General features: G+C 40.2%; 1 protein-coding gene across 1 annotated transcript in view; it reads right to left on the bottom strand.

The window, feature by feature from the left end:
* MRPS9 (mitochondrial ribosomal protein S9) overlaps positions 1–10596 on the bottom strand; it is a 34290-nt gene extending 23694 nt beyond the window's left edge. Inside the window, exons 1-2 of the mRNA XM_074859110.1 lie at positions 10482–10596; positions 3645–3824 (exon numbers count right to left, since the gene is read on the bottom strand). Of these exons, the coding sequence (XP_074715211.1) occupies positions 3645–3824; positions 10482–10559 (258 nt within the window). The 5' untranslated portion in view covers positions 10560–10596. The remainder of the gene's footprint in view (positions 1–3644; positions 3825–10481) is intronic.
* Positions 10597–22343: the final 11747 nt, after the last annotated feature.

Genomic DNA, 22343 nt, shown 5'->3' with positions numbered 1-22343 from the left:
ATGCAGAAGTAAGAAAATACTAATGCAGGAGTTTGGCTTCACTGGAGAAAAAGAGGTTGGAAAAAGTATTCTAGCATCAACTATTTAAAAAACAATATAAAATCCATTTGTTGTATTTCTTGTAAAGACAATGCTGGACAACATTCTCTTCTTGCAAGCAAAGTTCAGAAATGCATTTTGTTCTGAATAACATTTCTGACATTTCACATATGCCAATATTCACCCGTTTCTAACATTTTGCATTGCTAAAAATTGAATGTTATTTAGAAATCAGATGTGCTGGGCCCACTTTTAAAAGCAAGTAAATATAGCTTACTTTTCATTAAATCTTAATTCATTGAAAGAAACTATACCCTATAAAGAATGAAGTTTTTCTACATTTAACATTTTCATAGTTAACAACCTAACTGGTACTATTGCGACAATATATGTGCTAGTGAAGATAAACATAGAGTTTAGATTCAAATCATTCCATCTGCTTGACAACAATCTATTAGGTCATAAGGCAGGCAGCAAAAGAAAATCACCTCAGATCTCTAGCTTTTGAGTTTTACTAACTCTTATGGAGAAAGTACTGCTTTATGATGAGCTCATATCTGGGAGAGCATTTAGTGACTGCATAAAAATGAATAATAAAAATACTGGCATATAAATAGGTCATGAAGATTAAGATGCTTTTCTTGTATTAATTTTACTTAGATTTCTGGGCTTTAAAGTAGAATATCACAGAACTGACAGCAGAAAATGAAGGTAGGCTGTTTACTACAACCATAAGTTAAAGTTAAATCACAAAATAAAAGGATTACAGACTCAACCGGGGAAAAGCACTAGGTCAGGACTGCAATCTCTATTAATTAGGTATCCCAGCTGGGCAGCGGGTATGCAGCTGTTAACTTGATCAATGACTTACCTAAATGTCATCTCTACTGATTCGCTTATAAATTACCAGCAAGTGAGACTAATGTACAGGTGCTAATTTATTTAAACTGTTCTCTGCAGTTCTACATAGCTTTATAAACTGCATCTGGCACCTAATGTTAGCTGTCAGTTGTACTTAGACATGCCTGTCCTAACGACTCTGTTCATTAGAAATGAGCACAAATTATGAAATATTGTGAAAAATGATACATCAAATGGAATGGGCAAAGCAAATCAATTAGAAAAACTTCATAGCACATATTCACACATAGGAGAATAAAACCTTCTAGCTTCAGAGTGAGGTCTATAATACCAATTAAAAAGCAATTGGTAGACTTCTGCAGAGTTATATATCAATTTGCTGTATTTTTTTCTCCTCCAGAAATACAGTTGTAATGCACAGCTTAACTTTTCATTCCTAAATAAAAGCACCAGTAAGAGGCAATTCTGATTCCACAACATCCAGAAGGATTAGCAAGTAAGTCAACTTATTTTCCTGTTTAAAACTTCACAAGGTTTAGCTTTTATTAAACTATACCTAAAACTCTGGTGAAGAACAGAATCCTATGATGTCTACTTTTGAGATACGCTGCACAGACTGATTAACAGTAGAAGACATGGAGGTATATAAGCACTCATCAGAAAGAATTATTACTGTTCGAAATGTAAAACTTCATAATTCTCCTGCCAGTGCTTAAGCAGCTTTTATATTTTTATAACAGAAATTTAATTATGCATAGCAGACACTATTACACACTCTAAGTATTTTCCAACACCTGATGGAATATAAAGAAGTCAAACATGTACCAGATACTTGGTATCACCAAACAAAACACTACTCTTTTGGCTCCACTTCCCCTCTTTTCAGAAACAGTCTGCAAAGCAGTCCCATACTTGTCACCTGCACTACATTTGTAAAAGCTAATTCCAAAATGAATCTGCTTTTATTAATGATGGAGCTCAGTTGATTTAGTGCAAATGATCGTAGTGCTGTGGATTCATAAAGAAGCCACTACTTAGATATGGTCTTCTTCCATTGCTTGCAGTCTTGCTGTCTGTAAGCCTTCCCCCAAGACCCTAGCAAGGAAGGAAGCCAGGCTGCAGATTAACGCTTTCTCCTACTGTTAACCTTCCGGGCAAACTGAACTATTAGCATCATCATTGTACTGTACTAACATGGGAGGTATTCTGGTGGCAGGTCTGTGCATGAATACTTCACAAGGAAGTAACTCAAAAAGACAAAGGTCATTAAGCATAAGAAAAAACATCTGAAAAACACAGGAAAAGGAAATTCCATAGTCCATACAGAAATAGAAAAGCCAACGTAAAGAAACAGGCTGCTATTACTGCTGACCCAAATGCCTCGATGAATACTTTTACTGTTGACAGGATCTCATCCACTCTATACTGAGACTGGAAGGGTCTCTGCATTAGCACTTGTCTGTAGAAGAGCAAAGTGGTATCTATGATTCTAAATCAAAGTAGTCACAGTATCAGTGCATAGCTTTGTACTCATAAAGCTTGATTTCCTACAGATTTGTAATAAAGTCAAGCTTCCTTTAGGGATTTTCTGAGACCTGATAAAACTCAAGTCTCATTTCAGCCTTTTTCTTAGCAGGCCATTAACTGTCTGTCTCTTCTCTACTTCGGTGTCTATTTTCAGAGAAGTTTTCAGAACTTAGTTTTGAAGCCTGTCAAATTTGTTTGAAATCAGCCTCTATCACCACCTACAGATGCAGCTCTTTCCTGGCATAAGCACACTGTCAAGACCTCTTATGTAGACACAGCTATGCTGACAGAATTTTGCCACTGAGAAGGGCAACAAACAATCTCCTTGCCCTGAAAACACTAACCCATGCACACCTCTTTTGGCACATACCACATTACTATGTCTACCCTGAGGGCCCTGCTGATATACCATGCTGCCATGGATATAGTAATAGTGTTGTTACTGCGCAGAGAAAGATTCAACCATGAGACTTCACACAGCTTCACCTAAGAGTAAATGTCACAAAATGACATTTCTCCCCCTACCTCTGATGTGCGATAAAAAAAGACAGAAATGACAGAAGTGAAGACCAGGTGGGACATTAAAAAAATCCATGCAACAAAACATTTTCCTGAGTGAAAGGGAGTGTATCTATACATGAGCCTAAATGACACAGAGAAAGAGAAGACCACCCATCTGTCAATTGTCAGAGGGAATGGCAATAAAATAGTATGTTTGGAGCTACTGATATGAGCTTAAATTCACATCTGTATTAAAATCCCTAAACTAGAACTGAGTGTTAGTTGTAAAACATCCTATAAAATTTAATTTGCATTACCAGCAACCACAGTATCACACAAGAAAACCTGACCTAAATATACACAGCAGGTCAAATTGTGGGCAAACGTTTCCAAGTACTATGTAAACCTTTACAGTGCCTCTTATAACCTCTGATCAAGGGGATTATCCATTAGTACTTTTAAAAAGAACCTACTGTGCTTTAGCAAGATATGGTATACAGCTCTATACTGTGATGTCTGACCTCACATGGTAGCAGGGGTAGAATCTCTATTCACAGTCACAGCTGCAATGTTTGCAATGTATAGTAGCATTCTTTCTTATTCTGACAGTTTGATTAAAATTCACAGAGAGCTGAGGGGCTCATGCTGAAGTAAAGTGCTTTCAATATCTGAAACTCTACAGTAAATTACTTCTCCAACAGAGCAACTGTACTTACATCAATATCCTCTTGGGTAAAAGTTTCTGGATCTTCTCCCATCATGTTGGCTAAATGTCTCTTTCCTAGGTTGAACTCTTCAATCTGTTTTTTAATAAATTCCTCCGTGTATTTTTCAGGTCCTGAGGCTCCTACATTTTTCCTCTGCACTGCTGTAGTGGTATAGATTAGCCTTAACGTCTAACAAAAACAAAAAAGAAAAAAGTGAGAGATTTATTTTATATTTTTGGCACAGTGAGCTCTAAATAAAATTAATAGTATAAACAAGATATTCATACCTATAACAGGATTCAACACATTATTGTACTAAGTTAGAAAAGGCAGCATTACTCATTCAACCATTTTCTTCCAATTGTTTAATGCCCTTAAACAGATAAACACATTCTAAAAATTGATCATTTTCACAGACTACAAATAATTCAGAAGATTTTTCTGATGAAGAGACATAGTATCATATGTCAGGAACATCCAGCAAAAGCAAAACACAGCACTGAACAACAGACACAGTCTTAAAAGAAAATTAAAATCTATCAGCAAGTAAGTAGGTTTTGCCTTCACCTAAAAGCATCCCGTAAGTATGAAAAGAATCTGCAGGGCAGCTCTCTAGTGGCTTTCAGAAGCATGTGGCTGCACAGATACTGCTAAAGATTCTGGAAAGGTGATGGGAGTGCTCCTTCCTTGTTCCCAGTGCCAGCATGGATCATAAACTATTTCACCATCTCAGGTAGAACAATTAGAAAACTAGTAGAGTAGCTCTCACCAGCAAATACTACTGAGCACTGTTCCAGCTTAGAAGTCAAAATTCAGGGAACAGTTATCTTTTGATCTTTGTGGGATACAAACTTGGTTTTTCTTCTATCAAGACAATCAGTAGTTAAGAGGACTAATTTCAATCAAGCGCTCTGCCAGTTGAACAGGAGCTTCACTGACAGAGCAGTAATGTCCCAGTTCTGGCCTAGTGCCAATATTATGCACTATTTTGTCTCTCCAACATTAGTATTAAAGTCCTCTGCAGCTTAATTACTCCACAAACTGAATGAGAACTGATTATTTGTGTGGTCTTCTGTGGGTGGAGGGAGGGAATCACAAGAAAAAAGGGTGTGTGGGACAGAAAAGCAAAGACAGAAAAAGAATCACTTTGAATCAGAAAAATATCCAGTTTTGTTCACCAGATAGTACCCAGAAACACTTCTCTCCAGTCCCTTTAATGTGTCCCAGCTTGGCTTTGTAAGCAGACAGTGCAGTTCCACAAGGCAGAGCAAGCCCATCTCACAGTCCATCCCTGTTAGCATTCTTTCCTCACTCCCTCCACCCACCCCATGCCAGCTAGGGCACTTGGATTCTTCTGCAAGCCAGCTCAGCTCCCTAAATGTGGCAGACCACTAATTTCTGCTTCCTCCCAGCAAGTGAGCAGTTCTCAGCTCAGCTGCTAAGTCCGAGTGATTCAGAGAAGGCTCCAAGAAGAGCCAAAACTGACACAAGATGGTGGTTGAACCACACAACTGGAAGCAAGGCAGTAGAGGGGGAGTCCTCTCTTCATCTTCATTTCTTTGAGCAAATTATTAAATTGCCTCTGCTGCTTCTGGAGCTGTAGCCTCAGTCTACCTTTAGCCAAAATTAAAACCCAAACACGCACAAACTGAACTAGTTAAGAGTTGTTATTATGAGGAACAAAATAAAGCTAGTATTTGAATTGATTAAATGTCCTCCAAGTGACAAGAATTGTCTTCTCCAGATCAGAATTTAGACATGCTGATCATTTCAATGGATTTTACCATCCTGAGTTAAGCTAATATGAATAGCACAAAACTCTTGTTATCTTCCTGTAACTAATACAAATACAACCGTAATCTTCAAACTCAAGCTATAACCACAATGATACAAACACACACGTCTCATCAGACCAAGACTACATGGATCTATTTGCAAGACAAACACAAAAGTAGGTTGAACGTCCACCTTCTGTTAGTAACATGATTTAGCTTACACAAACTTCTCCTGTGACTAGAAGCTTTGGGTGTTCTGTATTAACGGTGAAGTCCTACATGAACAGGAAATGAAACACAGCTTGTCCTGTGCTTTCACAGAGTCCAGTTCATATTCTGGATGTCTGGCAGCCCAGGATGGACTGGTCCAACACCTCCAATTCACTGCACATATGTAAAGCTATTCATGATCAATTTACCCATCTGTGACTGTTGCAGACTTCAGTATACAACCCCACTTAAAATTTCAACTTGGAATAAAGACTACAATACCCTGCCTTGAACCTATGTATAGCACATGCCTGTGCCGCAGGGTAAGTCCTGTGAATTCAATAAGGTTTGATATAGAAGGTAAAGTAATCTTTGAATAACAAGGTCGCACAAGATGGAAAGAACTGACCCTCTACGCTTTTACAATTTGACATAGATAAAGATATGCCTGTCAAGGTATGTACCTCAGAAAAGTAACCAATACTTCTGCCAGAGGAGATTTTAAACCAGCTCCAAGGCACAATTTGGTGCTGAAGAACCTGTTGTTGCTTTGTTTTCTCCACAGCTTGTACGTATCATACTCAATGCTAGTCCTGGTTTGACCATTTTTTATATATATATATTTTCATGTTTTCTGTGAGGTTACATTGACATACACAGAATTAAAAGAAAAATAATCAAAATTTTAAACGTACACATTTTCCACAGGCAAGGCTCTGGTGATTTCCTTAGAAAACAGTAAGGAAAGCAGAGGTATCTCTGCAAATTCCCTATTCTTCTCTCCTAGTCACTCCTCGGGAAAGACTTCAATTCATCTTCTGCCTTGCTTGTCTTAATAGTAACTAATTATTTGTAATTCTTGCTAATGAACATATGATTCCTTATTACTTGGCCCAGAATTGCTTTCTTTCTGCTATGCTTTAAACAGAATACTTTAAAAAAAGATTGCTTTCATCTTATTCCTGTCAATTTCTATTGTAATTTTCTCATTTTTGTCCTCCTTCCCTCAAGCTATTTATATTCTTCCCTAGTTTCAATTCGTCACTAATCAAAAGTCCCTGGACACACAAACTGTTCATAATTAGAAAACAGCCTCTTATGCAAATTAATATCTATTGTATTGGGTACCTCTTCTGGGATAAGAGTACTATTTCATGGGTGGTACAGGCAAGAACTGCAAAGCACAGCTAAATGCTTCTGGCATTTCAGTCAAACAAGAAAGCATGCTCCTCTACTTTCTAGATGAAACCACAGGTTTGCATTCAGTTCTATACACATTTCATAAAGCACTACCATAGACAGCAGCCTCATAATTTTTTAAATAGCAATGGTTATCAACAGTACTTTTGAAATAACAGACATGTTATTTCACAAGGACATGGGAGAAGGGAAAGCCTTTACTTCTGGATGCAACTCCTTGGTATTAATCCTCCCCTCCCAACTCCTTCCCGAGCAACCTAGCATTAAAACAGTTTAGCAAATCCTGATTTTCCAGGAAGACAGTAAATTTATAGAAAAAACCCAACACCTTTTTCAGACAATTTCAGCTTCTCCAGCCTATTTTTTTTCCAAGAGAAATAACTAGGACCTGTCTGTTTACTCATCCTTTTGCTTCACTGGAGTTAGATGGATATAAAATCAACATGTATCACTAACAGACAAATCAAGTTTCCTGTATTTTTGGAATGGGAGGAAAGGGGAATTGGAGACAGAAGACTCGAATTCAAAAGAAAACATCCATTTTACAGCATGACAGTTACAGAGATAGAAGACAACACCAAGTGACATGGCACGCACGCAGCTGCACCATTTTCATGTTGCTTCCATGCTCTAAGCTGGCAGACTTCAACCACCTCCTTTTCCAAGACCATGCAGCACACAGACAAATTTGGACTAAAAAGTTTTATTTGGGGTAGAGCTTCTAGCACTAGGAGATGCAGAGCCGGATGTATAACCACATCAGCATGCAGGACTCTAAAGCTGCCCTGTGTCCACTGCTCCAATCACTGGCACAGCTAGTGCTACTGAACCCAGCAGATATACAAGATACCAACAGCGGTCCTCTGGTCACTTGTCACACAAGAAAAAACATATATTATGTAGCAATCATATGGAATGTAAATGCTCAGACCCATCCCGAGTTTCTAAAGATTTAATTTTTGCTCAATAGGTGAGTTTTGGCTTTCCAGTGAGCTGTTTCACAAAAATGTGTTTTAACTGATTTACTTAAACATATTTACATAATCTCAGATTTCAGTCAGCCTACAAACTAATTAGGTGAACCACTATCAGGTTTATGTTTTAAGATTTTGTAAAACACATCAGAAAGTATCACAAGGTGTCAGCAAATATGCATAAGTGATTTCATATTCCTTTTTACACCTGATTTCACAAAGTATTTCATCAGAAGAAACTTTCTCTCAGAACAAAGTCTCTTGACAGGTTACTGTAAAATTGCATCTCACCCCCCCCATCTATCTTCTGTGCATATTTGATCAAATCTATGTATTAAGTTATGCTTATACTGTATACTATGGAAATAAAAGATAGCTCTAAAAGTATAGATAGATAGCCAAGTGTCAGATGCGCAGGGAACAGAATTCAGATCCCGTTGTTTTGAGGCACAAGTTATCAAACAGTAACAGGCTCTTCAACTCTAGCTCAGTTAACTGCAGAAAAAGCTACTTCATTCCAGGCACGTAGTTCTGAAAGACTGTCAAAGTGCTATCATCTCTTTCTGATATCAACACATATACTGTCCAGTGATTTAGAGAAGGTACCCAACCCAATCAAATTAAATAGCACGTACGGTACTCTGAACTCTTCTGCTGAGAACAGCTATTCAATCACATCAGAAGTGACTGACAGTAACTATGCTAGATCATTTTTCTTTTCAAGTTGTGCTAAATCTCTGTGGTTTGCTTATTAGAAGAACAGGAAACTAAACCTATTGTTCAGTCAAAGCTAAAGGAACTAGAATTACAAAGTTTCTCTCCCATTTCCTCTCGCAATGCAAGACACTTTCAAATACAAAAAACCCCAAGAAATTAAATGATTTCCCCCACTAAGATAGACAATAAGTAATGAACTAAACTCCAGCAAGGGCTTTTTAGGATAGGCATCATAAAAAAGTTCCCTAACAGTAAGGGCAGAGAAGTGCTTGGTGTAAGAAATGGTTATAGCGGGTCAGAACAAGGGTACATCAAGTTATTACCCTGTCCTCAACAGCAGCTGGTATCAGAGGCACAAGGAGAGGACAAACAAGTAGTGATAATTTTCCCAGGACACTTCCCCAGTTTCCAGCAACCTGCGATTCAAAGACATGCTGATACCTTGTTTTTAACAGTCCTCGGCGGAATTTTCTTCCAAGTTGCTTTTTGTATTCACATACATTCTTAGTATCCTGAACACCCTCATCAAACAGTTCCACAGGTTAACTACTAATGGAAAGAAGAGTCTCTTGTTTCCTGGGTCCTGACTCCCATTAGTTCCCTTCATACCCTTCGGTTCACAGACAGTTACAGGATGATTTCTATATAGCTACAGGCTTAGGTACTGATCCCATCTCTGGGGGCAAGAGGAGCAGACAAATGATCTCGAGGCCCCTTGTAGCTGTACCTTCTACAATGACTCCTCCTTTGAGATCATTTCCTCATTTACAATACAACTTGTTTTCAGCTCAAACTCAAGCAGGTGCCTGGCCAGTAAAGCTAAGTTACGATCATAATTATACCTTTGATACAGGATAACAAAAGCAACACAAACTATTCCAACTGAGAATGAAATCAAGTGTTAGAGTATTTTCAGCCTCGTTCTCTTTCTCATTCCTTGTACAATTTAAGTGCATGTAGTTCTGGCTGCTGGGCAAGGAACTACCCACACAGGCACTAGTCTGTATTCCTAATGGGTAACGTTAATCTAGAAGTAACCAATATAAACAGTTCAAATTGCTCCTTCCGGTATTACCTTTCATTTCCTTACTGCATACATCTTCTGTTACCCCATGGTTTGGTTTAGTTCAGCCACCCAACAGTTCTTCAACCCTTATTATCCTAAATTACTTTGTAACTTGGAAGTGTTACCAGCATGCCTTTTCATCCACTTGCTGATCACTGATTAAATATATATACAGGTGTATCAAATACCACCACACAAACACAGTGGCTGTCCTCAATACTGACAGCAGCTAAGCTTTTTAATTAAATGGCAACCAGCTGAACACCAGTATATCTCAAAACAAGCCGGTAATTCTGTTTAATCAGAAGTTACCACATTTGTGGAGCACATTTCCCTCACCATTGCAGGAATTGGGAGACTTCATTATCGATTTACCTTGATATGACCAAACACAATTCAAGACGACCAACCTAAAGAACTACCATCTTAAAGTACTTCACTTTTGTATTGGCTTTGGTCCATATGTGGCTCTGTTAATTCTAGTGATATACATAATAAATCAGGTCTTAACTACGCTTTTTCTTAAGAAAAGTAAACTCAGCTCACGGAAGGGCCGACTTGAACGCGGCGCCGGCCCTCGCCCTCCCCGCCCCAATGCTGCCTCCTCCCGGCGCCAGCCCCGCGCACCGCCGGCGCCCGGTAGGCCGCAGCCCCGCCGGCCGGCCCGCCCAGGGCGGGGGGCAGCAGCACACCCCGGCCCAGCCGGGGCCTACGAAGCGGGCTCACCGCGCCAGGGACACCCCGCTCCGCCACCGCCCGCTTCCCCACCCCGCCGCCACCTCCCTGCTCGCCTCCTGGCACCGCACGGAGTCCCCGCCCGGCGCCCCAGCAGAGCGCGGGGGAACCAGAGCCCGAGGCAGGTGGCTGCGCAGACGGCGCGGCGGGGAAAGGGCGCGGCTCTCACCTGGGCGCGCGGCCCACCCGGCGCCGCCGCGCTCCAACGGCCGCCCAGCCGCAGCACGCGCCCTACGGCCGCCGCCATTGCCCACGGCGCCCCGCCCCGGCCGCCAGGGAAGGGCCCAGCGCCGCGCGGCGGCCCGACGCCACAGGCTCCGGCGACACCGATTGGCGGTCGGGGCTGGAGGGGCGGGGCCGAGCCTGCGCGCTGCCCCCCGCGGCGCGTTGCACAGCCCGGCCCGGCCTGGCCCGGCCCGGCCCCGCAGGCGGGGTCGCTGGTGGGGCCGAGGGCTGTGGCGGCCGTGGGGCCGCTTGTCGGGAGGGTGAGCGGGGCGCGGGCGGGTTGTCAGAGTGTGTTTGAAAGGGGAAGCACATCAGCATTATTAAAGTTCAGACCGATCTTCAAATTGATGGTTTATAACTTGGATTGCGGTCCCGCTGGGGACCACGTCAGCAGTAAGCCCTGGGCGTCTGCCTGTCACCTGAGGTGGACTCTGCTCTGGCCGACCCCACCTCTGAAGGAAAAGGCTAAAATCAAGACTCCTGTTTAAGCAGGTAGCGTTGGAAATGGCAGCGTGTCTGGAGAGTTGTAGCAAAAAAAGCATATTTCACCCTAGTACTGAGGTTTTTTTCCATGGGAAAAAAAAAAAACGCCATTTTTTAAAGATGCAGCAGTTGCCTCTTGCTGGGGGGTTTGGTGTCAATACTGTCACAATACTGTCACCTCCCAAGGTGACATTAATCTGGACGCTGAACCTTGAGAGCTTGTGAGTGTTCATCGTTTTCCCAAGTTACATAGTACTTACCCTTAGAGGTGATTGGATTTTGGCAGTACTGTTTTCTACCACAGGAAAAGTAGAAATTAATTAAAAATTTTAATTTTAAAAAGTTCTACTTTAGACTTATTGGGACCTTCTTTTTAGGAACAGTTATTATCTGAGAAGAAATTCTGGAAATGAATCTGCTTTTCCAGGTTTCTTTTCGGCTTTTCACAGGTGGCTCTTGCTTCCCTCCTATGCAGATGGAAGTATGATTTCCTCCCTGGGATGTAAAAGAGGGTATAGGAAAACTGGCTGTGGGCAAGGGAAGTCACACATGGGGGGAGGTCAAGGACAAGCCACCTGGAAACATGCATTTATTTTTGCAGTTATCAACTGTGAAAATGAAAACATCAGTAGTTTTATTGACATGGATACATGCAAGTGAATGCAGTGAGCGCTGCACTGAAGGAGAGTGGTGGAGCATCTCTGTGCTGTGCACACCTGGCCAAGCACGGGGAACTGCAGCCACGCTTTCATTCACGGGGTGCGTAGGTTACCAGCTGTTTCTCCAAATGAGAAAAAGGGGCTTGGGTTAGGGTCACAATCCCGCTGACCCACTGCCCGGGGCAGCCAGCAGAGCTGAAGGGGTGAAGGGGTGGGGAAAGCTGGAGATGGTACGGCCTCTTCTAGGCCCGTGGTGAATCTCATTTGCCATCTGTCACGCCATGGCTTGGCTTTTCAGCAGCGGAGGAGCTCCTCGTTCCTCACTGTGCTGAGCAATTGTTACCTCTCACCCCTGTCAGCTCTACAGAAACAAAGCGCTGCTGGAGTGAACCATTTTCATTCCCCACGTATAATTAATTGTCAATTAAACTCTAGGAGCCAGGCCACCTATCATCCACTTATACTTGGAAACTTGTTGATGTAAGTCCAACTCCCTTGACTCCCTACATGTGTTGACTCCTATGCCCACTGTGAAAAAATCCTAAATGCTTTTGCAGTCTGGAGCACGTTTTCCAATGACATGAGATTTCATACAGTCCAGGGTTTCAGGCTGAGGTTACAAAATTGTTCTCACAAATTTCTGAATGGAGACCTGTGTATATGTGGAGTCCAGCATTTGATGACAAGGACCATGTTGTGTCTCTCTTGGATCTTTGAGTGGTCAGCCCTTAGAAATTAATGGTTGCCCGTTCAAGGTGGAAGATTTTAGCACAAATTTCAGGTATATTTCCCAGCCATCCTGCTGCTACCAAGGAGTTTAGCTGGGCTTGCTTGTCCCTGGAAGACGCTTCTACAGAGATGTCTTGGTGACCCGTTTCTAGACTATTCCTGAATGTCAGTGCATGTAGTTATTACTTGGGATGCTTTGAAGAAAATGTACTTCCATGGTGGGCACGGCTAACATATCCCAGAAAGATTTCTTCTAGGGGAAGGATTGCCACTTATGCTCAAATGGCAGGAGTCAGAGTTTGCCAGTTCAAAATCAGTTTTTAGCACAAGCCAACGTAAGATAAAAATGAGCAGAAGTTCTTTACATGTTCAACCCCCTGCATCCCCATCCCTCTGTCAAAAGTTTATTAAGACAGAGGTGGAGGGAAATGCAAGAAAACCATGTTTAATCTACTTATCCCAAGATTAACTGCAAAGGGCTTCTCTTTCTATCTCTGCATTTAGTTGACAGACTGTAGACGCTTACCTAATCCATGCAAACTACCCTGATACTTCACTAAGCCCTCTGCAGATCTTTAGTCTCTTGTGTGGCAGGAATGTCCTTTTCGAGCCCAGCGGGGCCATGTTCAACTCTGGGGCCTTGTTCAAATTGTGAACCTGATTACCCATATAGTTGTGTAACTTGCTAATCATGTTCTATGCAATCACAGAACTGGGGAGTGTTGCCTGCAGCTCATTACCTGTTTTTGTTTTGAGACTTAGGTAATGAGGATAAAAGCTTTGGAATCCTGTCTTTGAGGGATAGCCTGACATTAAGAAAATGGTGCTTCTGTGTGAGGCTTGACGTTTCCAAAATGAAAAATCACTGAATGCAAAATAAGGAAACCAGGCTAAGCCTGACACGTGTATGGGTCAGGGGACAGCCTGAGGGGCACATATGTAGTACATGCAAATTCTTGAGCACAAACCTAAGGCTGAGCTTCAGTTCAAACTTGCTGATTGCTTATATTACCAGTCTACATACAGACGGTCCTGCAGTGAGATTTGGGGTGTCCTTTTGTAATTGGAGATGGGATTTGGAGATTGCATGAGTTCAGGTTACTGGTGTGGATAGTCTGAAAACCAGTTGCTTGAGGAACAGGTATCCCAGTGGCAGTGATGCAGATGTATGGGTCTCCAGCTCACTGCCTCATAGATGCAGACGAACAGCTGGTAAGGATGGTGGTATTGGGTCAGACCAAAGGTCCGTTGAGCCTGATGGCTTCACTCTACCACTGGCCAATGATAGATGCTTACAGAAGAGTAGAAAGACAGGGCAAATATACAGAGATACTTTTCTGATAAAGTCTCCTGACCTCTGATGACCTGAAGGTTGTATTTTAGACTTAGACACACAAGAAACTTATGCAGAAGAGGGCAGAACTTCATGGAGGATGTAGCAGGATCTGCCATGCAACAGAACAAGCTAACCTGCAGCAGAGAAGGTGGGACTCCATGAATCGGAAGGAAGGCAAAGCAAAGAGTTGTAAGAGAGTTAAAACTTCTCAGGATGCCATAATCTAAATCTACTTCTGAAGAGATGCCTACGTTTTTTAGGGTTTTCCCCAAACAAAAATAAAAGAGTAGATTTGTTTTTGAACTCTGAACCAAAGTTATTCTTCTTATAAACTATTTTCTGTTCTCTTTCTCCTGTGCCTTTCTTCCTTAGACTTTAAGTATTTTGGCTGAAGTTCTGGAGCACCTGTGCCAAAAGGGACAGCAATCACCAGTGCTCATCTAGGGACTGAGTGGTTGGGTGGCAGAGTCTGAGGATGCTACACAGAGCATCCGCATCCTGAGGACATTGCTCAGAGCCTGACTAGGGGCACTTTCCAGATTCTATTTAGACCCAAGGAAGTTTAGGAACACCCAGGTCCAGTGTTCAACAAAAAACTCGAGTTTTTGGTTAGGGAGAGCGCTAGGGAAGGGTGGCTTGACAGAAAGCTTTGTGTTTCAGAAGCTGATCAGCACGTGTTTGAAAAAACAAAATGCATGTTAAAAATGCAGAGAATTCAGCAGTATTTTAACTCTGTTCCAGTTAAGTAATTTCTAGATATTTTATGGTATGTGTGTGGTTTTTGACATAGAAATTGTTTTGCATTGATCTTTTTCATCACTGTTGAAAGGCTTGAGGCTGATATATCCAGAAGTCATGCTTTCTTAAATGAAAACACATAAATTTTATTTTAAAAAACTAATAATAACAACTATTTCATTGCACCTACTTTTCTTCAGATATGGAGCAAGCACACTCCACTTCATCGACTGCATCCGCTAGCTACCTAAGGGTTGTCAATTATGTTACGCTATGAAAGGCACAGCACTTAGGGGGCTGTCAATCAAGTCTGTTGTGAGAGAGATTTCAAGAATCATTATTCCAACAGTATTTATCAAATATAAAAATAAAATTTACATGACAACATCAAATACAGAGGTATCGTATTTCATTTTACAGTGAAAGTGGTTTGGATTGAGCACACAATTAGTAAAGGTGAATCAAAAGTAGCCAGAGATATTTGCTTGTAAAGCAGTGCCCCCTGTTTTGTTCCTTCCTACAGCTTTCCTTCTCCATGAAAGAAGGTGTCACCCAGATCTTCACTGTGCTTTGGATCACAGCCTCGCATCTGTTTCATCTTTTCTTCACAGTCCGAGGGTTGTTGGTTGAGGGTTTTTTCCCACAGCTTACGGGTATCGTTGAGCACTGCAAGGCATTTTGGGGAGCATTCTTTTCTGCAGTATTATGTTCTAGCTCTGCCATAATTTATGTGTTTGAGTAGCCCCCATTGAATTTACAAACAGTTGTCAGAAAGAAAGAGAACTTGTATGGATGTAATTTGGAGACATCTGAAGATAGTTTTATTCCACATGGATGCCAGAGTCAACCCAAAGAGATCCAAATGCAGTGTCTGGGCCTATTTTTAGTTGGCAAGTGCTTTTAGACTATGTAATGTGTCTTTGTCATTTGTCTACCATACGCTTTGCCTCCATATGTTTATCACTGTTGCTATTGCTGATTCAGTATTTCAATAATAGAATCATTTGGAGCTGTTCTTTAGACTAGGGTTTGCATCAGACTTTTTTGTCTCTGTATAATTAGACTAATGTCATTACTGATCCTAGCAGCAACTTTGAGTCAGAGCTGACATTATATCCAGAAGCTGTGCCTATACTCCTAAATAAAAGAGGCCTAAGGACTGGCCTAGAGACAAAGTGACCTTGGCTGAGTCATATCAGCACCAATTAGGGCCACTTCCCCTGTACAGCAGAGCTGCTTGGAACAGCCCAAAATAGAACCAGAAATGCAAATAATTTCACCCATCTGTAGACACAGAGCAGTAGTAGTTTTATCTCTTCATCACACAGAAGGAAATTTATTGCTATTCCCATTACTGAACCTGTTCAGATTTATAAATTTTTCATTATTGATTTTTCTAAGTACTGGAGACATACATATATTCAGAATAAATAGAAGAAAACAGTTTTTCAAATTGTATATGCTTCCCAAGATTCATTTATAGATAGGGGGTAGACACTGTAAGTCCTGCCTACCTCACCCGATAACCAGAAAATACATCTCAGAGTGTGCCCTCCTGGGACAACACAAGGGATTTGCCAGTGTACAGTTTATGGATGCTGCTGGAGGTTGTGAACTCCATCTGTATCTTTGTCAGACAGCAAGGTCTATTTTGGTTTTAAGGCTGAGATGCACCTTCCTGTGGCCTCATGTCTTTCCTGCTGGATTAAAATTCATGCAGGGTACATGATGGTCAACCACCAAGTGCTATCCCAAAGAGTGCTGTGGTCCCAGATACTAAGTTACTCCTGCTGACGAGATCGGGTTGTCGAGCATGTGATCACCTTGGCCACAAACTAATCTGGCAGGAGACTGCATTTGCATTCACCTGCTGAAAGCTGAATGGGAGCTGAAAAGTTCTAGAATAAAAGTGGTCTTCTTGGTGTCTTTGGAGCTCAGGAAATGGCAGATCCAGCACCTAACACTTTTCCATGCTTCTTGAGATGCTTTAAAGAGGACAAAGTGGTTACTCAGAATTAAATTTCTTCTCCCCTCAAAATGAAAATGATGACCAAAATACCAGCTAATTCAGAGCTAGAAGGGAAGCTTTAACTTTATTTTAACAGGCTTTGGACCAGTCCCTGAAGTAATGAAGCACAAGAAAGTATGACTTAAAAGATTTCAGGTTTTAAAACAGCCATAGCAGCAGAAGCTTCTGAGTCATCAGGACTTCTACAGAAAGTCTGAAGAAATACATACGATGCATCTTTCACAGAAATAACAAGGAAAGTGAATGATAAACTGGATCTAGATTAAGCAAAAAAACCCCACCAAGTACTGCAGTTACTTTCTGACCATTATATTCAAATAATAAAGAAAATAACCTGTAGTTTTCTGCTGTAGAGAAACAAGCAATTCCTGTTTCTGAATTGAATCTATGTCAAGGCTATAAAGTGTCCAGCAGAACCAAGTATCTAACATAATACAGATGTTTTCCCCAGATGTTCTGAGAGAAGAACTGATCATTCTTTTTGGCTTCTCTCTTATTGCAGCAATGAGGCATTACCTGCCAGTACCTGCAGGCCCAGTCAGCGTGACACCTGGAGAAGATCTCTTCCTTGTTCTGCTGCACAAGTAGAAGAGCTTAGTGCACAATAATCCTGTGTGGGTACAGTTGGAGGGGGAGGTAAGTATGGGAAGCTTCTTTAGCATTCAAGCATCAGTGCAAGACCTAACCCGAACGCAGAAGTAGTACTCTGCTCTCTGACAGCTAGGCTGGCACCTGGAATATAGTTTTGCCTCCAAGCGTTTTATGCTAGTCTGGAGAACCTGTCAGCCATTGAACCCTTTGGGCCAAGTTCCAACTGCAGGAAATAATCCTAAGGAGAAGACTAGGAAGCACTCTTGAACACTTTCTCTTCTCAACCATCTGACCTGCAGGTAGAAAGGCAGTCTCTGCTTTGACATCTCTTGCTCTGCCGTCTTCAGCCATCACAAAAAGCACTTAAGAGGGCAAATGATGCAGTCTGGAGCTAATTCATGAAATAGCATGCATAATTAAGGTTATTATAAGTATCAGTAGAAACTGCCTGAATCATCACCTCCTTACATGTGAGAATCTAATACTGCATGTCAGCCTAAATCTGAACATCTGCAGCAAGCAACTGTATTTCTCATATTATGATAGTTCTGTTTCAAAATAGGAGGCAAAACAGGGGAGAGAAATTATGGAGATTTCAGGGGGAAAAAGAGAAGGAATCTCCAACTTCTGTAAGCATAGTCACAAACTGACTGATTTACTTACTTACTGATGACATAAGTCATGTGTCATTTATAATGTGCTGCCACAATCCAGCTGAACATGGTTGGCTGGCAGCAAATTATCCTGAACCTTGCAGAGGTAAGTAGGCTCCAGCTTATTTTAAAGGATGCCAGACGTTTTGTCTCTTTGGCCAAGCCTTCTTGGTCATTTATAAAGTTACATGGAAAGGTCAATCTGTACTTAGATATACAATATGATTAAAACAGATCAAATTAAATTATTTCAGTTTACTTAAATAAAAGCAAAGCAAAGTGAAAGAGCTCGTGAAATATCTCTTGCAAGAGGACTTCACTGTACCCTGGGATGTGATTGCTAGTTTTCCACTGTTCTGGATACATTAGGAAAAGAGAATCAAACAGGAGTTTTCATTAAGAGTTTCTGCTGGAATCTAGAGGTACTGAGCAAATGCAGAAAGGAGTATAATTTTTTTTTATGCAAGGAACATTCAGAAAAAAATCTTTTTTAGAATGGAGTTGTCAGGGAAAATGTGATATTATTCAAAATAAAAAACTACAGTTTCAAACACTAAAAATAAAAGGGGAGAGAAGTCAACTACCTGTAACTCTTTTGTGGGATCAATAGGATAGACCTTTCTTCTCTTTGCCTCTCTTCTATATTTCTGTGTGACTCTGCTATCAGCAGTCTTTACATTCCAATAAATCTAGCACAGAACCAGAACTTGAAGGCAAGTCCAAGTTACTTGTCTATAACAGATGAAATCATATGGTATTTTGCTCTTTCATATACTGCACAGACAGCTTCATACCTTACTGATCCCACCTATACAGGATTGACTTTACTGATCGGATTTACCTGAGTCTATAGACACGATCTTGTGGCTGCTGGATCAGATCCTGTCTAGATAGCTTTTGTATGTTCATTTTCCTTGGATTTTCATTCTGCTAAAATAAGAGAACAAAAGATCGCCATGTATTAGCAGTTCTGGGACCAGTAACCATTAAGAGCAGGACTTCAATCCCACTACAGGCAAATGTCATTGCATGCGTGAGGACTAAACAGTAGAATGATTAAGAAAGGTTACTTTGTTTTTTGAAAGTGTTTTCCTGGCAAACTGCCAGTGTTGTCACTCTTCAAGTGAAAAATGGTGCTTTTAGATGCATTTGTCATAAAGGGTCTGATTCTGAAAATGCTCAAACAAATGAGTAATTTTACTCCTGTGAATAATATTTAAAGAGTTCTTCAATGGTTAGGCATTTGGTTATTGTTCTGCATTAGAAGTACTTTCTCTTGACATCTGAGTAAGTAAAGGATTGAGAGATGCAGCTGGCAGAGATATTCCTTACATGCCTGGATCTATCCTTTTCCCACCACTTTTCTTGATAGGGCTATTATTCTTGTCTTGATATGGACATTTTCCCTCCTATCTTGTCAAGGCTATTCCTTCATCTTGGCCTGATAATGATATCTCTTACTCAAGCTGATAGAGTGTTTTAAGGAATACAGATGGGTACTTTGCTTATAAATAAGAAACCTTTCAGATGAGGGGTTTGTCTCAGTGCCATTTCATCCAACGAACAATGCAATGAAGAACATGAAATTAAATGAGGAATTACTTGGCAAAGTACACCCAGGATGGTGCTCAGGTCACTTTTTAAACACCTTATTGGAGCCTGCAAACAAGTTGGCCTCACAATGAAGACCAGGGTCAGGAAAACAAAATTTGTTTTGCCTTTTTCCATTTTAAATTTTCTGCAAATGATGCATAGTTTAATTGTTACTTTAAATTGTTTATTTAGGTTTATTGAAAGAGGTTTTTATACTCTGCCAGCATATGATACTCAAGCATGTTCTAATTATTTTAAGAATGTTCGCAAACACACATTGGTCTTCAGATTTTTTCTCAGATCAATGCAAATATTTGATGTACAAAATTGGAATTGTTTGAAATTCTTAAGAGAAAGCAAATTTTCATCTTCTGTTGTTCACACTGGAAATTAGATGATAAATATTTTGCTTCTTCCTCCAGTAGCAGAACAAATCTGGCCAAATGCATCAATGTATCTGAGTGAGTCTTCTTTTTTCAAATATTAGAGGACCCTCATGAATTCTCAAACCTTCCTTGCAATTTGCAGTAAATCTCTCAGTTAAGGTTTAGTTCTAGATGATGGTAATGTATGTGGTTTAGCTGTTAGAATACATAGAACAGCTTGTCACTATCACTGAGTAATGGCACTGCTGTTACTGGTAGTGAATATGATCCAGAAAAATGTAAAATTTAGGAATCTTCAGAAGTTAAGTTTAAGGTCAGTGAAGCAAACTAGTGGAAATGTAGAGTGGAAGATTATAACAAAATTGAACATAAATAGTGCTACATTTTTTGAACCTGAAGTGTCTAAATTGTGAACAGAAACTGAAGAACAGTTATCTCCTCTGGGGAAAACAGATACCGTCAATGAAGGCAGAGAATAATTGACTGAACATATTTACAAAAATGGGGGGATTCTGTTCTCTTGAAATTGATTTTAGAATGGAGCCAAGGCCAGGACTGTGCTGCCATATTTCTTTAAAGATCTTCTTACCTGGTGAACAAAACTGTTGCCATTTTCAATGCCATTCACCCCAACAAGGTATTTCAAAACCAGGTCCTAAGCATTTCCAGGATCAATTCACAGATTTTTTTCAGGCCAGGGACTTTCAGCTTGTGGTTAAAGATGGCAGCTGTGCCACAGTGAGGGACCATCCTCTAAAGCCCTGGAGATCAGGCTTTCCCCCTCCACAACTGATGCCTGCCTGGCCAGCAGAGAGTCATCATGGTGCCTTGTCAGGGTGGAGAGCACACTAACGCTTAAATGTTAAGTCCTAGCTACCTTTTGTGGGTGTTGGCCAATAAATAGTTGATTTACACTTTGAAGTTATGTATATGCAGCTTGCAGCCTCTTTGAACCCCGCTAGAGATGTCTGAACAAGCTGACCCAAAAGAGGAGCTGTAAAAGGGAGTGGGCAGGGAAGTATCTTCTTTCTACTTAAAAATATGCTCATTACACCAACATATATGGTGTTCATTTATGCTAACACAAGTAAGATCATATCCATAAATCAAAGACAAGAAGAAAAAGACTAATTAATATTCTCTCTTTTGTACCTATTCTGTGCTTGCTTTATAATTTGTAGCAGATGGAAGCCAAATGTTTTCAAAGAATCAAAACCAATTTTATAAGATGGTTCATCTTCTCTAAATAACTTCTCCTTAGACTGCCAGTTATACTTATGATTTTAACCTATAAAAACATTACTGCTGGAATATGTTAATATTCCACATTCTTGAACTTTCCTCCATATTCCGTGTCTGAAGATTCTTCCTTTTAATGCCACTATCTCATTGTTTTACTTGGCTTTGGAAAAATCTAGAGACCTTTGTGCCACAGAAATACTCTCACTCTCTGATAACAAGCTGTTATGATCCTATTTGTGGTAGATTTTCTTGATTTAGATCAAAAGATGTTTTTAAAATTTATTTTATTGCAATGGCATACATAGTGCATTATGAGTAATTCTAACACAAGCCAATAAAGATGTCTGTCTTTTTTCTTAGTTAAGATTTAAAGAATTTCTAAGTCAATATTTAAAAAATGAAATTGAAGATATGGAAATAAAAGAAACAGAATTAAGTGAAGTAGAACAGAGAAGAATGTTGACAAAATAGGCTTTCTCTTAAGTGACAATTCCAAATATGCATTTAGGAGTAAAAATAAACAGATGATGATGATGGGACAGAAGCCTATGGCAGAAAGGAAGCTGTAATGTGTGTCCAAAACACCTAAATAAACAAGACTGAGAGTAAAAGCTCTTATTCATAAATGCACAGAAACAATTTCTTCAATATGTCCTTAGGTTGCTTAACCAGAGCTTCAAAGCATCTAATATCAAAAGTTCAAAACAGGTGAATTATATTTAATTAAAAATTGCAATCCAACATTTCAAGTGTCAAGATTATCTTAAAATTTCCAACAATGATCTATTCTAATCTTTCCTCAAGTTAATATTCAGAAAAACTTTTGAAGAAAACTCAGGATAAGAATTATATTCAGAAAGTGGATTTCTTGAATACCTCATTTGCCAAGTAAGCTACCACCTAGAATCTGCAGAGAAACTGTTCTTTCTTGGAAAGCATCTAGTACATTACTATTGCTGGTATGTAAGTACCATTGTAACAGAGATAGCTCCTACCTCTGAAAAATAAATGAGAAAAAAGTTAGACAAGTTGAATGAATGTATCTATAGGATTTTGTTTGAGAAGTTTTTATACATGACAGCCCTGAAAGAAAAGCTCACAAACTAACCTGTTTTGATGATTTCAGGAATTTCATTGGGAATTTTTCTAAAAAGTGAGTATACAGTTTTTGAACGGTTAGCATAATGGAGGAATGGTTTATAGCAAGTACCTTTGAAGCAAACAAATGCTTTCTCTTACTTTGGTAACAGAGAAGAATGGCTAGTGTTTGTGTAATTCCATGTCAGAAGTCCAAAAATTCTGCAAAGCTAGGAAGTAGGTAATGCTACTACTAAGTTGTGCAGGAAGGCACATCACGTGTACTTTTC

Source organism: Strix uralensis, chromosome 2 (assembly GCF_047716275.1).
Source record: "Strix uralensis isolate ZFMK-TIS-50842 chromosome 2, bStrUra1, whole genome shotgun sequence".
Classification (NCBI taxonomy): domain Eukaryota; kingdom Metazoa; phylum Chordata; class Aves; order Strigiformes; family Strigidae; genus Strix; species Strix uralensis.
Note: the sequence above shows the minus strand (reverse complement) of the source record. Positions and strands in the feature narration are given on the sequence as shown.